The sequence below is a fragment of the Convolutriloba macropyga genome, chromosome 11 (genome assembly GCF_964194025.1).
Source record: "Convolutriloba macropyga chromosome 11, txConMacr16.3, whole genome shotgun sequence".
NCBI lineage: Eukaryota > Metazoa > Xenacoelomorpha > Acoela > Convolutidae > Convolutriloba > Convolutriloba macropyga.
The window spans coordinates 8042920-8066359 of record NC_134478.1 but is presented as its reverse complement, the minus strand read 5'-3'; the positions used below and the strand labels follow the sequence as shown (position 1 = coordinate 8066359).

At 35.1% G+C, this 23440-nt stretch overlaps 2 protein-coding genes across 2 annotated transcripts in view; one reads left to right on the top strand and one right to left on the bottom strand.

The window, feature by feature from the left end:
- The window catches only part of LOC142349484 (coiled-coil domain-containing protein 89-like), a 188827-nt gene that overhangs the window by 132501 nt on the left and 32886 nt on the right, over positions 1–23440 (top strand). The window lies entirely within an intron of this gene.
- Positions 1–23440, bottom strand: part of LOC142349020 (dnaJ homolog shv-like) — a 69018-nt gene that overhangs the window by 42139 nt on the left and 3439 nt on the right. Inside the window, exons 2-3 of the mRNA XM_075400422.1 lie at positions 527–606; positions 291–447 (exon numbers count right to left, since the gene is read on the bottom strand). Coding sequence (XP_075256537.1) covers positions 291–447; positions 527–582 — 213 coding nt within the window. The 5' untranslated portion in view covers positions 583–606. The remainder of the gene's footprint in view (positions 1–290; positions 448–526; positions 607–23440) is intronic.

Below are 23440 nucleotides of genomic sequence, written 5' to 3'. Positions count from 1 at the left end.
ACGCCCAAATCTACCCAATAATTACATGCGATCTCTGACAGAAGTTTGTGATCTGGGAACTTTTTCTCTAGCGGCGGCTTTGCGACTTGGTAAAATGCTGCTTCAAGTTTCGCCAATTATTGGGCAATTAATTGGGTCGCTCCAATCAATTATTGCAATTGAAATATAGTAACCAATCAATTATTGCGATCAATTAATTGCCAATTATTGCAATTACAATTAATTTTTCCTAATCCCTGTCTATTAACCTCAACTGTTGTGGGCTGTAATGAGAAAATCTGAGAACAAACCTCATAAGCCACGCTCATATCTTGAAATTTTTCATTGGCTTGCGGATCATCGGGATTTTTGTCGGGGTGATATTTCTGAGCTAACTTTCTGAAGGCTCTTTTAATTTCATTCGTTTTGGCCTTCTTGTCAACTCCCAAAATTTTGTAGAAGTCTCTCCTAAAACGCAAAGAGAAAACAACTTAGTCAGGGAATCATACAAACTTCGTTATAATCGTTAAAAAATATTTATACGTACCCCGCTATAACAGAATTGCAGCAAAAAACAAATAATAACAACTGGAAAAAATCCATCACTTTCTCACAAACACACCATCTGAAATAAGAACCTTCGCGTAATACATGTAGACGGGGAAATATGTTCAATCATTGTCAAAATATTCAGATGTTCCAGTAACCAGGACATTTTGTAAAAGGCCATTCGATAAACATTGTACGCGGTAAGTCAAGACAGCATAACTTATAGAACAACCAGTGAGCCAGTAACTAAATATACCATAAAAAAATTGAGAAAGTGGCTCTCATTAAAAGTGCCTATAGATGGCCACCGTTATACCCCTGCACTCAAAAAGCAAAAAAAAAACTGAAATTAAGATGTGCGAAAATTATCTTTTGCAAATGTAGTTATTGCGTATTATTAACAGTTTCTCAGACGGCACTGCTCCCCTCTACGAGACAACAGGAGCCGAACAAAAAACTACATTATTCAATATGCGTTTTTGATATTTCAGATATTTCATTGCCTCGTAGTAATTATCTTAGATTATGACAGCAGCATATTTAAAATTTGAACAGCAGCAAACATCACAAAGTATAGATCACAAACATCACATAGTAAAAATAATCACATAGTTGCTTTTCTTTGCGTGCCTTGAATTCAAACCAGCAGGCCCACAAAACCATAAGAAGAAAATCATTTACACGAAAAGGTTTCTGTTTTGCTCGAGTTCGGGTTCGATCCCATGCCCCTCGTTTAACAGCCATAGATCTCACCACTTCAGGTATCTATGCGTATTGCACTTGTCTTTTGATCTTTCTACAGCAAATTTCTGGATAATGGCGTTTGTGACTTGCTTGTTTTTGCTATACCGTATGCGTAATAAGCGCAAAAAATCTGCATATTAGGAACTTAAACATGATGGTAAAGCGCGTCTCAAAACTCATTTATTACGATAGGTTACATGATTAGGGACACTTAAAACATGCTACGATAGGAGAGCTGTTGACCATTGTGCTCAATTTCAACTGATATTTACTATATAAAAGGAAGATTAGACAATACAACTAAAACTGCTCAAAACTTAGTTTCATAGCAATTTTAGTGATAATGGTAATAGCAAAATACTTTAAACTTCAGATTAACAGTCCTCCGTCTTACGAACTGCTCCATATCCACTAGAAACCACCGTTTTTCACAATCGCTTTTTATCATACTAATGAACATATTTCAGATTCAGAGCATTTGAGATTACGCAAACATCAAAAAGTAAAGTGAAAAACTTTTGAAAGGTAAGAGCATTCTAGATTATAGCAGACTCTATATAGATTAAATTTTGCAAATCAACACAGTTACAATAAATAATTCAAACTTCGCTCGGGAGCAATTAAGGAAAACGTAATACCCAGGTCAGTAATTCCTCCCTCTGGATGAGCATACCTTCAAGCCCTCATAGCCTCGTGGTGATTTCAACTGGTTGACAGTTTTTTGTCCAAGGTTCTGTTCTCATAAACCTAAGTTGAGCCTTTTGGGCCATTTACTCTCTCTCGATATGTTCACTTAACCATGCTGCTCATTGCAGCTCTTAGACATGTGTTTCGAGAAGCCCCTTAAACATTTTAGTGCTTTGTCCAATATTAGAGCTCACGCGTTTAATATTTATAGGATAGAAATTTTATGAATGATAATAGAAAAATACTTTAAACTTCGGATTAGCAGTATTCCATTTAACGAACTAAGTTGTAACCACTACAAAACAACGTTTTTATCAATAAACATATTTCTGATTCGGAGCATCTGAGAGTAAGCAAACATCACAAAGCAAAGCGTGAAAAACTTAGTTGAAAGCTAAGAGTATTCTATATTAGCGCAAAATCTTTAAAGCTAAAGTTTTGCACAGACACAAATAATTAGAATCAGTACTTGAAACTTCGTTTCAACAACTGTAAGTATGAATTGTAAAAAAGCTAAATATTGTTGCAGAGAAGAATTGTCAATTGAAAATAAGTTAAATTGATTTTAAAAAAAGAACGTTTTCGAATATTGCATTCATCTTCAGGTTTAACGATCAATTAAAATCATTCATAAAGTGTTTAAGCTTGTCTTAGGCTATTTATTTCTAAGAATTGAATTTAAAAAACAATTTTTTGAAATTAATTTCTGTTAAAATCACATTTATAACATATTACTTACATTTGTTACATCACAATTAATTCAATCTTTATTCCGAAGTTTTTGAAAATCTCGGGTGTATTGTTTTCTTTTTCTGAATAGTCTTCTTTTTACTTTCTTTTTTTTCTGTTGTTTTTCTTTGCTTGTTCGACTTGACAAAATTTCAAATTAACATTATAACAAAAATTTTTGAAATTGAGAGGTAAAATTTTGTACTTGAACTAATACTTCAATGTCAATTCCCAGCCCCGGTACTCCTCGCGCGTATTTTGTTGTGGTTTCAGCTTTTTGATCGCTTCTGTTTTCGCTAGTTTTTCAACCCCGTGACATGCATCTAGGATCTCCCTTTCAACATTATGCGCTGTATCACAACATTCAACGAGGCATTGTCCCACAGGAAAATTAAACTTTCCTTTGGTGCTCAAAATTTGAAATTCCAGTGGTAGCATGTCGGCTGGTTTAGCCAACATAAAAGAAACTGTGTTCATTACATGTCACTTTAAATACCACATGGGATTTCAGATACTTATAAAGAGATGATTTCAGGGTGGGCAAGCAAGTTCTTAGTTTTTCGTTGTGAAAATGTTCACTGGATTTTTTCAGTTTACTGGAAACAATTTGAGTGATGTTTCCTTTTTATTGAACAAAAAACATCGGTTTCAGCTCATTTTCGATGAAACTTTTATTTGTTTTTAGATATTGTTCATTTTTGGGGGGGTGGTGGGGAGGTTTGCTGAGACTTTTCTCTTTGTGACTATTTTATCAAATATCTGATTAACAATACTTGATTACCATTCAGTTGGATAGTAACTTTCAGCCAATCTCTTGACTTTGTGTATGAGCTATTTCAAAAGATTGCCAGCCATTGTTTATTTTGAATTTCCTTTGTACATCATTCCCTTGAATCACATTTTTCTTATGTTGTAACGATGCACAGCTACGGAAATTTAGGATTATGCCGGTATCCGTCAATTTTTGATACCAATGACAGCTAATTCTCCTATCATTGTTTACGTTTATGTTCAGATCTACGAATGCCAGGTCCCTACAACCTTTGGGAGTCTGAATTGTAATTTTTTGAAAGGACATCGCACACTCAATGTACTTTAGAGGTATTCCTTTAACAGTGCACACTATGTCATCCACAAAACTCCTGAATAACTTCAATTATTATGAATCCTCTGTTGTAAATTTTTTCTGCACAATACGAACAGATCCAAACAATTTCCATCATATTCTTATACTCCATGTCACTGATACTCTGGCATTTTGCTTGAAACCAATTTTTGAATGATGCCCACTCTACTCATTTCCCTCGAAAAGTAGCGCGTTGGTTACAATTAATGCATATTGCCTTCATCTAAGGAATTTTGTTCTTTTTCCCTCATTTGTTCCTGCAAGGATTTTTTACAGTATTTCATCCACAATTTTGTCAAAATTACCGCTAAGCATCCTTTGCTAAACCGTCCCATTGAGTTTACCATTTTTTATTACAATTAATGTTAATATTTGTTACTACTAGTCTCAAAAGTCTCTTCAAAGTTGACCTCGGAATTTCAAAAACCTCGTCACTGGAGTACATTTCTTTAAGCGCAATTTCCATTGCTTCCTCAACTTGTACATTGGTGTATAAGCTTTTAACATTGAAAGATTTTACTAGCTCATCTTCTTCCAGTATTGTCGCCTCTATATCTGCTCTGGTAGACTCTAAAGCAGCTAAATATTGTATAAAGGGAAAACTTTTGATTTAAGAGAGTTCCTAGAATTGTATTATTTGTGGTCACAGACAAATTTATTTTCATATTCATTTTGATTCATTACCGTTTTATGGAATAGTTTTAATCTGACGGTGAACGTAAAGGTCGGAAAAGTTTGTTTTAAATATCAGATTTAATTTTAATACATTTTAACTCAGCAAGCATACGTTCAAGCGCTCATTGCCTCGTGGTGATGGCACTTGATTAATACTCTTTTTTCCCAGGTTCGGTTCTCATCCCTAAAATTTGAGCCATTATGCCATCGACCTCTTTCGATATAGTCGTTTAACCATGCTACTCGATACGGTTTTTAAACATGCGCGTCGAGAAGCCCCTTGAACATAGAAGACCTTTGTCCAATATTAGAGCTCACGCGTTTTGGAATATAGAAAATTTTATGGATAATGGTAATAGAAAAATATTTCAAACTTCGGATTAGCAGTACTCCAGCTTACCAACTGAGTTATAACCACTACAAACCACCGTTTTTCATAATCGTTTTTATCTTAACAATAAACATCTTTCTCATTGAGTGCTTCTAAGATTACATAAACTTCAAGAAATAAAGCGTGAAAAACTAAATTGAAAGCTACGAGTATTCTAGTACCGCAGAATCTGTCGAGCTAAAACTTTGCAAACAAAGCACAAGTACAATAAACATACCGTATGCGTATGCGTGCTATAACGTATATACCGTGCTATACCGTATCCGTAATAAGCGCAAAAAATGTGCATATTAGGAACTTAAACATGATGGTAAAGCGCGTCTCAAAGCTCATTTACTACGATAGGTTGCATAATTAGGGACATTTAAAATATGCTACGATAGGAGAGCTGTTTACCATTGTGCTCAATTTCAACTGATATTTACTATATAAAAAGAAGATTAGACAATAAAACTAAAACTGCTCAAAACTTAGTTTCATAGCAATTTTAGTGATAATGGTATTAGCAAAATAATTCAAACTTCAAATTAACAGTCCTCCGTCTTACGAAATGCTCCATTTCCACTAGAAACCACCGTTTTTCACAATCGCTTTTATCATACTAATGAACATTTTTCAGATTCAGAGCATCTGAGATTACGCAAATATCAAAAAGTAAATAGTGAAAAACTTTTGAAAGCTAAGAGCTTTTTAGATTATAGCAGAATCCATATAAATAAAACTTTGCAAATCAACAGAGTTACAATAAATAATTCAAACTTCGCTCGGGAGCAATTAAGGAAAACGTAATACCCAGGTCAGTAATTCCTCCCTCTGGATGAGCATACCTTCAAGCCCTCATAGCCTCGTGGTGATTTCAACTGGTTGACAGTTTTTTGTCCAAGGTTCTGTTCTCATAAACCTAAGTTGAGCCTTTTGGGCCATTTACTCTCTCTCGATATGTTCACTTAACCATGCTGCTCGTTGCATCTCTTAAACATGCGTTTCGAGAGGCCCCTTAAACATATAAAACTTTGTTCAAAATTAGAGCTCACGCAATTAATATTTATAGGATAGAAATTTTATGGATAATGGTAATAAAAAAATAATTCAATACTCAGAGTAGAGGTCCGCCATCTTACCAATTGAATTATGACCACTACAAACCACGGTTTTTTGCAATCGGTTCTTTTTATCAATAAACATGTTTCAGATTGAAAGCATCTAAGATTACAAAATTATCATGAATTAGAGCGTGGAAAAGTACGAGTATTTTGGATTAGCAAAAAATCTATAAAGCTAAAATTTTGCAAAGAGACCACAATTACAAAAAATTCTTCAAACTTCGTTCAGGAGCAATTAAGAAAACCGTAACAACCAGGTCAGTAAACCCTCCTTCTGTTTGAGCATACTTTCAAGCACTCATAGCGTCGTGTTGACGGCACCTGACTAACTGTCTTTTGTCAATGGTTCTACATCTATTTTGAGCCTCTTAGGTCACTGAGCACTCTCGATATGATCGCTTAACCATGCTTATAGATGCGGTTCTTAAACATGCGCTTTGATAGGCCCCTTAAACATGCAAAAAGTGTCCAACTTTCGAGCTAACGCGTTTTATATATAATAGGATTGGATAATCATTTTCCAAACCCAAACACACAAATGAACATAAACTTACTCGCGTCGCAAGAAGTGCTCTCGAACAACAAACCGCATGGTGTTGATTAGAAAACTTCATGCCTACAGAAAGGAATGGACTCAAAATGAGCTCGAACTCTTGACCCTCAGAACAGCAGTCCTCCATCTTACGTACTGCGCAATAACAGCTACAGACAAGCACTTTTCACAATCTCTTTTGTCGTATCATTAATCATATTTCAAATAGTGAGCATTTGAGATCAAGCAAAATTCAAAAAGTAAAGCGAGGAAAACTTAGTTGTGAGAAGAGTGCAGAAACTGTGAAGCTGAAAATTTGCAGCAAAAACACACATATTTACAATAAGTAATTCCAACTTCCTTTAAACAGCCGCAATTATGAGTTGTAAAAAGGCTAAATATTGTTGCAGAGAACAATCGACAATTGAAAACTTATTCGATTTCTATAAAAGAACGTTTTCGAACATTGCGTTCATTTTCAGGTTTAACGATCAAATAAAATCATTCATAAAGCGTACAAACTGGTCTTAGACTATAAATGCCTAAGAAGTGATTTACAAAAAACAACGACTTTTAAAATTATTTTCAATTAAAATCACATTAATAACATTTTATTATTAATAATTACTTCAGCCTCGTCCGAGAGCAATAAAACAAATACTAGTTCCGGGACAGTAAATCTTACCTCTGGGAAAAAAATAACTTCCAGCATCATAGCCTTGTGGTAAACGCACCTGAATTACTGTCTTTTTTCTCAGGTTCTGAGCTTACTCATCTACTTTGAGTCTTTTAGGTCACTGACCGTTCTCGATATGTTTGCTTAAAAATGCTGCTCAATATGGCTCCTAAACGTACGCTTCGGGCAGCCACTTAAACCTGCAAAACATTTCCCATTAGAGAACTCACGCGCTTAATATATAAGATAGTTGCTTTCTTTTGCGTGCTAGACTAGATTCTGCAAAAATGGCATCTGAAACCAGGTTCAGAACCTCTCCTCATCATTGAAGCGAAGGATGCCAATCCTTGTGATTTTTACTAAAGCTTAAACCCTTACTCTTGCTCTCATTTACCGGAAAAATAAATTTGCTTTAATATCGAGTTGAGTGTTGATATCACTGCTAGGTTTGTTGTAAAAACTTTGCTTTCGAGCAATTGAAATAATGGCTCAAAATTGACGTCATAAGATACGTATTGCATTGTTTTTGAAAACGTGTATCTTTTTTCATTGTATTTTTCCACGTTTCTCTAGGAGATTGGAAAACTTATGCTACGATTGGTTCAAGCAAATCTTCTTTGCCAAAGAGAGATTCTAAAGCACGGCAGCCATCTACAACATCGACGCTAGTTCCCCAAAAATCTTTAAAGCCCTGGAGTTTTATAGCTCTTTTACAATTAATTGCCATATTTGGTGCATTTGCTAGTCATCCAAAACGCGCACAAAGATTGGATTAAACCCTAAAGCAATCCAGCAATTTGTCCGAAGTTTCTACTACACTGCAATCGTTCGCGTACAATAATTGCGATACATCCGTGTTGCGCAAGAGATGAATCAACGGCAGTATTGCTATAACCCAGATTGTGATGATAAAAGGATCTCCATCGTGGAGCCCTGGTCAAGTTCCAACAAGATCCGGCTACAAACAGCAAAATCTTTTTATATTTTTAGATCATATTGTCAATATTGTCCATTGAAGCAAAAAAATCTATTTCCTTGTGTCTAACAGGATTAAACCTACATTTTTGGGAGCAACATAAGCAGACCGCATTAGAGTATAAATTAGTCAATTCCAAATTTTGTCCTAGGCAGAGCTGGCTATTGCCTCCAAGAAACCCGAAATCTTTTTCAATGAGCTGTATGATAGAAGACCCAATTCTTATAAGACCCCCTGTCTAAGTGTTATTATGTCTCCAACGCCATTTGATCTAACACAGGGTTTTTGTTGAGTGTTATGAGGCAGCAAATCATTTTGCAGTCAAACATATATAAAGAGATTTTCGGCTAATCTGTTGGCAATTCTAAATACAGTTTTTGCAAAATTTCGTTGTTTTTTTGTAAATACAAGGAGACAGATATGCTCACTGGTGTCAGAGATACTAAATGTTTAGATGCAAGCTGCACGAAATTCGGCTTGACGCAGAGAATATTTAGTTAAGTCAAATATAAACATGCGATTAAGTTGATTACAGTTCACCAAAATTTTGGCCTGTGCTAATATTAATTATAATAATTCAAATTCAAAAGTTGTAAAAAAACTCAAATTCATCCATTCGGTCTCTTCTATGTTAACTTTTAATTTTGCTCCAATGAGCATCGTTTCCAATTAATGTCAAAGAGATTTTCCAAGGCTACAAGAAGAATCAGTTTTTGGTGCTATTGAAGCCTATCTTGAGCCGATTGTTTTGCGTTTGACTATCAATGAGTCAAATTAGACAATTGCACCAGTATTGTCCCTATATTAAAATAGATTTTGATATTTACTTTGAAAAGTGGGAAATCGCGGTGCGAATAGCTGGTTAGAATTCTGAAATAGCTTTTGAAAATCAAATTGCTAATTTTTAATTGCAACTGATTTTGAGCAACACAAATGAAAGGGTGAAATGAAAATTATAAATTCGATCAGAAAAGAAACTAAAGAGATCATAAGGTGATCACGCAAAAAATAAGGAAGTTGGAATTAAAGATGGAGGAAAATTGAACTAGATTACAGCCCTTGAAAATGATTTTTAACTAATTACAGTAATGGATATTTTGTATAAATATTCAGTCCGTATGACGTTTCCCCCTGTGAGGAGAAATAACGAAGATTATATTAAGATAAAATAAAAAATATGTGTATTTATTCACCGGTTAAATAGTAATAGAAAAATAATTTCGTAAGTAGTTTTTAGTATGTCAAGTTTTAATACAAATTTAATCTGAGTCGTCTTGTTGTTCTTTTGCTTCCAATACGGTTATTTACCTTTCTTTGGGGATATTATAATTCGAGTCAACCGTCCAAAGATCCTTTGAGTTTCTGAGGGTTGCCGTTCCACTAAATTTCGTGTCTGTAACGGTTATTTCAGACGAAAAAACATGAGTTTGTTGAATATCTTGGACTGTTGTTTGTGTCTGCTGACTTGTCTTTTTTCGTTGCTTCTTCAATTGTCTCTTACCTGTTCTGACTGAAGAAGATTCAGAGTCAGATGTATCATTGTTTTTCAGTGCACGTTCCTTTTTTCTCAGAAATGGAGTCAATTGCGGCGCTGATGGTGCTGACTTAGAAAGTTGAGTTGGCGGTGCTCCAATTGGTTGAATTAGGCTAAAATTTAAGACTTGTGCGTGGTCAAGTCTAATCTTGAAAGCAACGTCGTGTTTTGGGTTGCGCTTCGGTATGCGCATTTTGAGGGCTTGTGCTACGTTACTTGCTTTAAAATACATGATCGATTACGAGAGACCATGCTAATATCCTCGGATTGTTTTTCGGAAAGTTTGTTTTTTCTTACTACGAAATTCTTTCTTAGGAGGTCCTTTCAGTTAATTTGAATTTTCTTCTCAAGTCTCTTTCCGTAGAATTTCAGCGGTCTTCGGTCTGCGTACTGCACTAGATCAGTGCCAATTTCATGCTTGATTCCAACGTTGCGATATCTGAGTTTAATACTCTGATTCCTGACCTGTTTGTTTCATTTATTACAGTTGTTGAACGGATCACTTTAGCTACGGTGCTGCCTGGTACTATAATTTTCGTATAATCTATCCTCATTATTTTGTCTATGAGCACCCTGAATTTTGCTAGCATTTTTAAGTTGAACAATTGAGCGCAAATGACATTCTTGATCTCCACGGCTGAACACATCCCAGTTTATGCCCACTGTTAGTCGGTTAAACATGTGCGTCCTAGAATTGTATACTCGCTTAAAAAATATTAAATAATTTTACTATAAATAAGATCTTTACTCTTTGACTTAATTGCAATATTAGATGCCGTTGCTTTACACTTTCTGCAGAAATGTGCCTCAAATGGTGTAATATTTATTTTTTTTTTATTTTCTTAATTGAATGTTTTGCATGTTGTAAGTTAATTTTTTTCATTTAATGTGCTTTCATACATGATAATTGTTGTTCTATAGGTTTGAATGAAACGTTCTAGAAGATCTATTGCTCTATGATCATGTGTAGGGGCAAATATTGGTTCAATAATATTTTTGGAACGAATTTCTTCAGCTTTTTACCTGTTAAGCACCTAGCTTAATTTAATCTGATTGATCCTGGTTCCCCATGATTATGTATTTACGTTTTTAGAAATCTAATTACATATGGACTGGAATCACTTTTTACTATTTCTTTTGTACAATATTTAGAATATCGATCAAAGCACGTTAAGAAATATTGTTCTACTCATTTTTTGTTAATAATGGGACGCCAAAATCTATCTGTAATTTGTCATTCGGTTCAACACAATTAGGTAGTGGTAAACATTTGCTATCCAGAATCACTGGTTTTAAGTTCTTACCGGTATCTGTTTAGGCTTTGCAATCACTAGTTATTGCTAGTATATGGCGGTGGATATACAGTCACAATCTATTTTGCGCATTCTTGATTACTTTGGGGATTGCTATCCGTTCGTTAAGACATAGACAACCTTTTTTGACACTCACGTCCCTCCAGTACAAGTGTATGTAGGGACTGATATCTTTCAATCTCTCCTCATCGTTTCTCAAGCGACAATCAGGGACTTCCTTTACAATAGCGTCTTTCCCCGTCAAAAATGCCAAGTTTTTTGCTAAAAACATGGTTGATTGTTTTGGATAGTCTAATCGTCGGTTATATCTAGTGCAATGGTAGAAGGGGTTGCTTCAGTATTGGTTAAATTGTTTGTGCCAGGCGTCGTGTTTTTTCGGGAATTGTCCAAAAAGTTTACTCGGGCTTTTGTTGGCGTTGGTTTGGAAGACTTTTTGCGAGGTATTTTTGAAGAAGACGCAATTGAGTTTATGTTGATGAAGATATTCGCAATGATTTGTGGGCCAAAAGCAAGTTGTTTTTGTGTTCTTTGTACTTATAGATGGAATTTCTGAGTTTCGCTCCTAATTTGGAGAATTAAGGTGATGAGTTGATTTGGTACCAGATATAGGACTTATTGTGCTGGACTATTCAGATTGTTCTCATTCCTCGCCCTCTGACTTTTGCAAAGCATTTGCACAAATTTTTAAATGTAATTTGATTTATTTAATAGGCGAGTATTTATTTCAAATTGTGATTTAGAATGTTATACGGGCATTTGCGACGCGATTGAAGATTTTGGTTTGGGGTTATTGTGACTAGACGCATGTGTCAATTGCGATGCATTTGGCGATGAAAAATTGGAATGTACCAAATGCGAGGCGGATAACTTTTTGTTTAATGGTAATTCTATTTCTTTGAATGAAGGGGTTGGCTGTGCAAAAGACTTGTGGATGGGGAGAATGTTATTTAATTTCTGTAGTGATGATGGTTTAGATTAAATAAGTCGCATAAAGGATTGTTTGATTTTCGGATATTGTTCGGACCACAAATTGTTCATCTAATGAAAAACTTTTTTTGCTTTTGGGAATTAATTCCTTGAAATATTATCGACTAGATCAGTTTTTGCTCCTGGCATTTGTTCTATGGCAAAAGTATAGGGAAGAAGTTGTTCAATCCATCTAGATGTTCGAGTAGTGTAAGGCTTTTTACAAAGATGTTCTTTAAGGATTGGTAGTAGATCTCTATGGTCTGTGATGACCGTAAAATCTTTACCATATAAATAGAATTTGCCGTAGACAATTGACTAAACAATTCCCAATAGTTCAGTTCATTTACACTGTATCGTTCTTCTGTGGAGTTCAGACATGGTGACGCAAATGCAAAAGGGTTATATCCGTCTGCGGTGTTCTCTTAAAATGCTGCACTTTGTCTGGAACGTGAAACGCCACTTTTTACTCTATCATCTAATTTAGGATTATATTGACATTTTTTGGCACTTCGTTCCATTTTATATTTAATTATATCATAGTGTTTTCGGGATGTGACTCAGTACAAATGAATTTGTTAGATTTTTTTTTAAAATGGTCTTAGGGGGTGACAAATTGTGCTGAATGTGGTATAATTTTGCTAATGCAGTGTACTGATACAAGAAATAATCGTAATTGTTTAAATGCAAGTGGTGTTGGTATAGCTAATATGGCTGCTGTTTTCCTTTCAAGAGGCGAATAACCCATTTTTTGTAAATTTATAGCCAAGCCAATTTTTGTTTTAGCAAAGTGACTTTTGTGTAAAATGACGCGCAAATTGTTGTCATTTAACTTTTTCAGGCATTGAGAACATAATTAAGATGCTCAGACTCCTTTCCGGTACTAACTATAAAAATCGTCTAGTAAACAATGTAAATATGTATTTTTTAGGCCTTTAAGATTATAGTTCATTGCCTTTGGAACTTCATCTGGCCAGCTGGTGAGGCCATTACATCCTGTTTTGAATCTAGATGTGCTTGTTGATACACCGCAATTAATATTAAAATTGCAGTGCTTTCCAGTATCTTTATAATATATTAATTGACTGTAGTATACATAAGATCTATAATTGAAAAAAAAACTCGTGGGCCGTTTTGTGAAAAGGTTAGATGTTGTGAGATTAGGTCCCTTAACATTTCTATAATTGGCATATAAAATTTGTTTTTATGAATTGATTTGGTGAGGATTTTAATATTTAGTGCTAGTTTCATAGATTGACCTTTCCTTTTTGCTGTAATTACTATAGCAATTAAAATTTTCATCAAAACAACTTGAAAATTTTTCGAAAAGCTCTTCTTTTTATAATCTGTCGAGTTCAGCAGTATCTCTTGGTTGTAAATTAATCGGGACGCGACGACCATTCTGAGACTTTAATGTAAGTTTTGATGAAACATTGCTTCAACAACATGTGTCTTTGATAGGCCGAATCTTGTGACAAATTCGGGAAATTGCGACGCTATAGCCTGCTTTACTTTGCATGAAGAATTACCTATTTTATGAACACATTTACCTCCTTTTTTGGCTGGTGAACCACTGCTAGTCCAAGACCACTGAATAGGTCCTGTCTTATGATGATTTTGTGGTCATCATCTAGCACAGTATGGCAAGCATCCTCATTTATCAAATCGATTGATCAAAGACCCCTTGATTGGATCTACGAAGATTTTTTTGAGGTCTTTCTCACATGCTGAGGAATTCCATCGTGCTGTTTGGTTAGTATTCAAGATATTGTTGGCCAAAGTTTTTTTTGTTAAAATGCTACGTACAGTCCCCCGGAGTCGATCATTGAGATTGCGGTGATTTTTTCCAAGATGTACTTTAGCATTGAGTGATTCGTATTCGAGTTGATTTATTTAGAGTCAAGGCAATAATTTGTATCATATTTGCTCGCAGAGTTCTCTGTGTCTGGATATGTAACTGGTTTCCATCACTTTTGTTATATGTTGATTCTATCTGTTTGAAGTTTGTTTGTTGAGGCCGGGATGTTTGAGATTTCGATTTTTTCGGTTTTTTGCACTTTTTGGCAAACTGGTTAAATTTTCCGCAGTTGTACTTTTCTTTCCTATTGCTGGGCAGGTTTGAAGATGATTATAGTTCCAGCGTTGGCTATATTTCGCAAAGATGCTAGTGTACTGTTATTGATTAAGGGCATTTGCGTTGCGATTGTTGCTTTTTCGATGTTGTTGATAGTTTGTGGTGCGATTGCAATTTTAAAAGTTGTGAACTGAATTTAGCGATTGAGCGTATTTGTTGAGATTTTAATTAATCATTTGTTGATTTTGGGCCCATTTCCATGTGAATGGAAGTTTCCAATGCTTTCTTTGGTGACACTGTTTCCTTAAGAAAACCATTTTGTGTTTCTCAATGCAACAAATTTATGATGAATGTGTCGCGTGTTAAGGTTGTTTCTTCGTCACCTAGGTTACAATTCTCTGCTTGTTCGATTAGTTTTCCGACTTTAAACAGATTCCTCTTTATGTAGTTTTGGCGAGAAGAAGACGAATCGGTCATATGTTATAATGAAAGTTTTCATAATAAAATCTTCCACAACACGCCAAAGTTCTTCACAGGTTCCTTCTTGATAAGGAAGTGTGATTGCTTGCTTTTAAAATTTCTGCGACATTCTCTGCCGATGCAAAGTTAGAGAAGTGAAATTGCCTTCTGATCGCACCTGTCCCAGGGCTTGTCACCACACAGAATGCCAACTTCTTCAATCTTTTTGCATCTGTTCTGCCATGTTACCTTCAGCTGATGATTGCGAAGCTTTCTATCGGTTCGGAATATTGTGTGGGGTTTTCCAGCGGCTCCTCATGCACAGGCTGTGGTGGGTATGTGACTCCTAGACGTGGTCCGTTGAGGAGAACTTCAAGTTGTATTCCTTCTTTTGCCAGCAGGGCAAGTTTCCGTTGTTCGGTTCATTTCTCCCACGAAAGTGGTGGTGTGATTTTGGCGTTCACCAAGAAAGCGTCTATGTGAAGAGATTATTTTTTGGATTCCGCTGCTGACTCTGCCATGCTGTGCCACTTAAATCTATCTCGAGCCCATTGTGTTGCGTTGGACTATCACTTAGTCAAAATAGGCAATGGTGTCGCGACGGCTTCTTTATTAAATTAGATTTCGAAATTTACATTTAAAATTCGGAAATTGCGGTGCAAATGGCTCGTTAGAATTTTGAGATAGCTTTTGAAAAGCCAATTGCTAATTTTAAATTGGAACTGGTTTTGAGCAACAGCAATGAAACTATGAAATCAAATATACAAATTAGATCAGAGATGAAATCAAAGAGATCATTAGGTGATCACGCGATAAGAAAAAAAATGGAATTGAAGCTAAAAGAAAATTGAACTAGATAAGTTGGAATTTGTTTACAACGTGAACAGACTGTTTCCAGTCAAAAAAATGAACAAACTGGAAGTTAAAACAAATATGATGAATGAAAAAGAGATGAAGGAAAAATGAACTAGATTACTGCTCTTGAAAATGATTTTAAATTAAATACGGTATTGAATAATTTGTATAAATATCCAGTCCGTATGACATTTCCCCCTGTGAGGAGAAATAAGGAAAATTATATTTAGAAAAATCGAAAAATCAGTACACTTTTAACCGGTTAAATAGTAATAGAATATTATTTTAGTAAGTAATGATATATGGTAAGTCAAGTATTAACATAGTTTTAGTCTGAATCGTCTTCTTGTTTTTGTTTTGCTTCCAATACGGTCACTTACCTTTCTGTGGGAATATTAGAATTCGGATCAACCGTTCAATGTTCATTTGAGTTTCTGGGGGTTGCCGCTCCAATAAAATTTCTGTCTGTAACGGGTAATTGAGATGAAAAAAAACATGAGTTTGTGGAATATCTTGGACTACTGTTTGTGTCTGTTGACTTGAATCCAACGTCGTGTTTTGGGTTACGCTTTGGTATGCGCATTTTGAGGGCTCGTGCCACGTTACTTGATTCTTACCTTAGGAAGTCCCTTCTGTGGTTTTGATTTTTCTTCTCAATTGTCTTTTTGTAGATTTTGGGCGGTCTACGGTCTGCGTATTGCGCTAGATCAGTGTCCCTTTCTTGCTTGGTTCCAACGTTTCGATATCTGAACTTCATACTCTGACTCCTCGCTTGTTTGGTTCCTTTATTAATTACACTTGTTAAAGGGCTCACTTTATCCACGTTGCTGCCTGATGCTAAAATGTTTTCAACAATGGCCTGGTTTCGCCTTTTAGCAAATCCTCCCGGAAGTGACTGTATTCAAGTGTCATATTCATTGGTGACGAAGGAAAACTTCGTGTTCATCGACATCTTTTCTCACTTACATGGAATGACTTCATTAGGAGAAAGTCGCATTGATTTTTTGAATATAATTTAAAGAGATTGTTGTAATAATACAAAGAAGGGCACAATCGCCGAGGAACATGAGTGATAAAAAGTAAACTATCCACAAAATGCACAAGTTTAAGAACTGCTTCAGTCTTTTTAACAAAGAAAGTTTTGAACAATTCTAGATTTTAGGAGGGATTTTTCCTATTTCTTTGCATTATAACGTTTTATACATAGTAAACTATTCATAGTATAGTAACAAAATATTCTTAAGTTATTCAATACTTATTATCCATGGGGGCCCAATGTAATGATCAGCGTTCAAGCCACGTTGAAAACTTTCGTTCCAAAGATAATGTCAGCAAAAATATGATATCTCAGAAAAATTCACAAGGTTACTGTTTTTCAAAGCAGTCCATTTAAAAATAATGCTACTCTGTTGCTTAGAGAGGGTTTGATAGCAATCGCTAGCGATGTTGGCACGGATATCAGTTTCATTGTTTGAGCTTTAGTAGCATCGTGGGAAATGCTTCTGATGGTGTAATGTTGATAAAAGAAACAGTTAGAAGATCTTTGTGTTGTCTGAAAAAATTGTGAAGTTAATTAAACGGACGATACAAAATGGTAACAGACCCTAGCCAATCTATCGATTTTGGGAGCATCCTATAAGCTGCAGGTTCAAGTCGTCTCATATGATTTTCTTCGAATGTTTTAGCTTTGGATCTTGCAACTGAAAACTTACGTATCCTGTTATTTGCTTGCATTAATTAAAATTAATTGATTGACCAAGATAGAGGTCTGTTTTGCAAAGTTGCAGAATTCCGCTTTCCAGAATTCTCATCTCGTCGTCAAAGACATGACAAGTGTTATTATTTGCCATTCTTTACCGAAACAAATGGTTTTCGTTTACATGAGTTCAGGCACGATTTTTCGCTACATTGGAGAATTATTGATTCTCAGTGGACTCCCATTCCAATCCATTGAATTTCTTTTAAAAGTGAAAACTCAAACCGCCCTTAGATAAAACTACAAGATCCGAAATCCAACCATATTCAAGCGAAGTAAATGAAACTTGATGCGCTAGGCAATTGGCGATCATCGGTTGAAGATCGCCAATTGCGTGCAGCATTGTATAACAACATTGATATAATGATATCTGCAATAATTGGAATTTTGTCAAAAATAAGGTAGGTAATTATACATGGCAGTTATTTTCAATATAAGGATACTATATTTTAGTGACAAACAATGACACCAATCAGCCCACACATCTTTTACTCGGAGAACTAAGATGGGAATAGGCTGTTGGGCAGTACTTTTGGAGAAAACTGGGCAGCAGGGTGAATCTAATTAGCACTGCCTATCCAAGCGAGAGTGGCATTATAGTTTTTCTGAACTAAAAATTTCTAAAAGAACGCTAACGACAGAAAGTATAGCAAGTTATTTTAAAAATTCAATTTTCAAATGTCATCTCCATGAATCTATTAGGATATTCTTGACTAAATCAAATGGTTCTCGTTTACATGAGTTCAGATTTTGATTTTTGCTAGTTTCGTGAATCAATGTTTATCAGTGGACTCCCATTGGAATCTTCAATGTATTTTCTTAAAAAAAACTAATCTTAGATTTCAGAACACCCTTAGATTACATTTTACGATCCAATATCGCACCATTTTTATGCGAAATCAAAAAAAACTTGATGCCTGAGGCCGAACTCACCAAATAAAGGAAGCCAATTGCGTGCAGCATTGTAGGACAACATTGACATAATGATATCAACCAAAATTCAAATTTTATCTAAGACAAGGTATTTATTTATACATTTAAGTTATCATATCTTTAGAATATTATTTTATGACTGTTTCGGTTTGGCGATTGATTGTAACATGAAGATACTATGGATTATTGACAAATAAAAGAGCCAATCAGCCTCAGCTTCCTTCTTGTGAAGGACCAGACTGGGAACAACCTGTTGTGCAGTACTTTTGGAGAGAACTGAGCAGCAGGGTGAATCTATTCAACACTGCTAATCCAAGCGAGAGTGACATTATAGTTTCTCTAAACTAAAATTTATTATGAGAACGCTAACGACAGAAAGTACAGCAAGGCAATTTTGAAAATTCAGTTTTCAAAGATCATCTCCATGAAATCATTAGGACCTTCAATTTATTTCATTGAGCGTCTACAAATTTCAAATCTGAGATTCGTTATAAAATTTTAGGGCTTTTAAGAATGGGATAGGGTTTTTAACCAGAAAGTAATTAGTGTTTCCTTTGACACAACTCTACCAAACTTTTGTAGGAAATAAATTGAAGATTGGTAGATTCTACAAAACAAAAATTAGTAAAATTTTTTCAAACAATAAATGAAATCTATTCTGATCACATTGAGAAAACAGTTTTCAAATGAAAATATGCATACACATTTTTAGGGAGCTTGTACAGCAATTGTATGACTGAGGTTGGTTGGTTTGGTTCCTGGAAACTAACACTTCTTTCGTTGTTGTTTTGAACAATTATTTTGGTTGCAGGGAATTATATAAAATTAAATTTTGAGAAATTTTAGCAAAATGGTTTTAATTTAGCATTTTTGAAAGCTAAATGGCATGTTTGTAACTAGTAAACTGAAGACATAAAGAAAACTAAATTTCAAAAGTTTCGTTCTTTTAAACATTACTATTCCAATAAATTCCTGCTTATTGTTTTGTTTAGTAATTGAATTTAAATTGTTTCAATTGTAATAAAAAAACGTAAAGATAAAAACGTTTGCAAAATAAACTTTATGAAGGTTTTTGTTTTTTGAACAAATAAATATTTCAGTCAATAGGTTGAAAGAAGCCCTAGAGAGGCAAAAAACAAAAAACAATCAACGTTGCAATTATTACAATTATCGAACATAATGAGCAATTGGGCATGCAATTCAATTATTGAGGCTATTAAACACGTCACTTAATACAATACGCAGAATCTGTTTTTTCACAGTTGTAGAAAAATGGTTGAAAGCTTACACTGTGAGAACTGGTTTTTTGAAAGAGGTCAGAATATAAGTAAAGAACGAAACGGAAAAATTAGGAATGCTCGGAAATGTTTTAAATTGCAAAAACACCAATGATTTTTGCACAATGTTAGGCTACCCTAATAAAATGCTTCGTTTTGGAAAAAGTTTTCACGAAAATTTGAAACTCACAGTGGAATAAGCTTATGAGAAACATGAACTAGGTTTTCTGGATAAGGTAGGCTACTTCGATGTACAAAAAAGTGTCTCTTGTAAACGATACCAAAAAACCAAGAGCCAGGGAACAATTGTGATCTTCCCTAGCTCTGGACATCTAGAGCATAAAAATGTTTTGCTGAAGGTACTATCCCCAGGTTTTCTCGATCTACACAATCTATCTCACCGAAATTTGAACATCCTCAAAATTGATCTTCAAGCATTGTAAATCAGACAGTTGCAAAAAATTTATGCGACTCTAAAATGATCGCAAACACGCAAAAGCGGAAAAAAATTAAAGTTAACCTAAACTATAATGAGACACTTACAATTGCACAATTGAGTGGCCAATGAAGCATTAGACTAAAAAACTAATAAAATAAGCCTCCTGCAGCTATCGTTGCAACAACTAATCTCGGAACCTGCTTTCATGCTTATAGCCGACTCTTGATTTGCAGATAAAATTGCATCTGTTATACGAAATGTGTAGTAAAATCATTTCCAACTATATGGGGCGAACGTGCAGATTTATGAACACATGCATAACAGATCACCAAAAAATAGACTTGCTTGTAAATCAGCATGTTAGCGAATATTGTGAGGCCTCACGTGGATTTGAGTAACATGAATAAGTGCAGCATGCCACATTGTTTGATGACTTTTTGAGCAATACATAAAGCACTAAGAAAGTTTCTGGTGAACACGTGCTTGTAGTACTAAATCAGGAAATGGCTTTAAAGATTTAGTCAACAATACGTAAATTGCTCTTTTCGGAAGTCACAGAAAATTTTTAGAAGTAAAATCATAAGACCCTGAATTGAAATTTAAGGATGTTACAAAGTATGGAGATTCACACCTTTATCTTTTAAAGAAAAGTTTTGTTCCAAGAATCTCCTTCTAATTGCAAATAGAGTAAATTAGTATTCAACTAATTTTTTTTACTTTTTATTAACTTTAATATTTTTAAGTCTTGAATGCTTTTTGTGTTTTCAGGAAGCAGAGTTGCTGAAATGTCAAGAAAGATTGCAAATTATTCAAAATGGAGAAGAGCCAAATGGGGTATTTTTTGTGCTCATCTGATTTTTCCAACAGTTTTTTGAGCTAATTCATCTTATTCTTACTTCATCAAATGACGCCTGTATTGTTCAACTGTCTGCATGCATATAGCAACTCATTGTACATATTATGAAGGTCTAATGATTTTCGGCTGACTCTTTTGTCTTTCTGTCCTGGAAACGGGACAAACAGGCAAAAGCCACAAAAAATTAAGTGAGAAAACTCACACAAAAGAAGCAGTACACGTGGCAAACAATATTCGGCTGCCCTCGTAGGAAAAATTTCACACTAACGCATGTTCTACTCGATGCAAAGGAGGATTACAATCAAAAGCGGCAAAATTGAGTTTTGAAACACTTTCCCGAAAAAAAGACACTACGTTTGCTACGACGTCGACGTTCAGCAATCACTTCATTTGCTAGAATGCCAATGCTTTTACAAATCTAGTATCAATGATGACAATTCATGAGTGGATATAAAATTAGCGGCTTGTAAGGTTAAGAGTTAGCAGAACTTTCACATTCAGCAGAAACCGTCAGTCAAGTTATTTCCAAATAAAGCTAAGCTGCATGAAGAAATGACACGGCAATTAAGCAACTAAAAATATCAACAGTTAACTCAGGAAATCAAAAATAACTGTTTTGTTGTGTTCGTTTTTTGCATTGGAGGTGGAGGGCCTACTGTAACACGCACTACAAAACAGGTAGCAAGATAAAAATATATTGAAAACAAAGACTCACACTTGGACGAAATAACATGCATTCAGACAAAAATAAGTTTCCCACTCTTTTCAGCGCCATTATTTGTCTCAGAGTCTGCCATAAAGCCACTATATAACTGAGAATGATAATACCTACAGTTTTGAACAAAGATATATAAATCAACAATATTTTGTCTAACGTTTTTGCTGTTCCCAGCACTTTCGGAAAGTTAATTTTAAAAAACTAAAAAATTTTCAATGGTAAAGTAAAAAAAAATGTTGAAGTTAAGTTTGCTGCTTCTAAGAACCTTTGTCTCTAGTCAATTCAAAAAATTAATTACATAAAAAAGGCGTTTTCTCGCTTTAATTATTTAGATTATCTCAAATTTTCATTCATTTTCACTTGTGTAACTGCGGAATTGCATCTCGCACATTTTGTCTGGTTTCCGAACTCAATTTTTATAACTTGCAAGTTTTGAAAAAAAGACCCGTTCCGAAATAAAATTTTGATGTCAGTTCTCTGCATTTGTTTTGCTCTTGCATGTTGAACCGGGGCTTCCGTCGCCTTATGAGACGCTTCAAGTGTCATTATTTTTCCTACATGGCTGTACTTCTCAATTGTTTACTCCTGGAAGGTTTCCGGAGCAACCACTTGCATTCTGCTCGACCGTTGAATCCATCTTTTGATATTCGTTTATCCTTTTGATAAATGTTTGCACGTCAGCTCAACATAGGTGGATTTGCATCCACTACAGTTAGTTGCAAAAACCAGTTTGGATATTAAGTCCTTTTCAAAAGGAGATTTAATACTTGTATTTGTATTTCAGCAACAGCCTAAATGTGTATCTTTCCATTTCAAGAAAATCATCGCGTGAATAATGTAACCTAAAACTAATGGCAATGACCTCAGAGACTGACACGTTAATATAGAGGTCCTGTACGTCAATTGATACCATTTAATCACCATCAAATCGTTTCCATAAAATCTCAAGCCCTCCAATTTTTTTACAAGTACCTATCGTTGAGGTTTTGATATTGACCCCCGGAACCTGGCGCAGGGTAGTCTCCTTATGCGTATTCGACATTCCGCATAGCCTTGCCCCTTTGTTTTTTTAATTTTTATAAATTTTTAAGAATACCTATAGTGTTGTTGTTCCGGAGGAGGGCTGCGTAATTAATTAATGTAATAGTTTTTTTCATTTTTTTGCTGAGGGTCTTTGCGCATTGCGTAGTGCTGTTAGTCCAAAAAACAATGCGGTAATTTTAAATAGGCTGCTGTATTGTTTCATCTCGGGAATTTACTGTTGCGTCCCATGGGTCGATATAAACCCTTTCTCTAATTTTTATGTCAGGGTAAATTAGAGTGTTTCCCATTATCGTCCCCTTTCTCCCGGAGACTGGTGGTCAAAGAGCCATCCCATCCTTACCCGATAATGGTAAATAGAACATAACAAGAGGCTGTATTTTCATGGGGGCTAACAGAGGAAAAACCTAGTTTCACATATTCACAAATTTTACTCTATGAGCAGACAGCGACCTCTGTTCATAGTTCTTCTTGTAAACAGGTCCTGGTTTGCCTCTTTATGGGACAGTTTAACTCCTAGTATCTTAAAGTACTTATATTCTGGATATTTCTAGTGGTTGTTCAATCTCGACGTTTTCTGCATAGTTTTTTCCGACAAGATAAGTTCTGTCAGAATGTAATTCCACTCAGTAACAACAGGTTGGCTGATGTTGTTCTTCTTTAGATCAGACGTCAAATTCTACAGGTTCAATTTGTTGCCATTGCCAATGATTAAGAATTCTTGGATCTGTTCTGGCTGTGGCTCACTTTTTGGTCGTGTCCGAATTTCGGATTGAGGACTTTGAAGGTTTCATTAATGTCACAACGCAGTTGTCTAAGGATCAGTGATGACATGTCAAGCATTCTGAGACAATGCTAACAACTGAGGTGTCTGAAGCCCACGATTTTCCTGCACGACCTTGAACTCTCTCCAAGACGGGAATAAATTTCTGTTGGTGTTAGGGCTAAACTAGAGTGGCGTACTCATGGTGCGGTTTTTCCAATAATACGGAACCGGTTTTGTGAACAATATTATTTCCAGGTGAACAAAACTCCCTGCTATGCGTCCAATA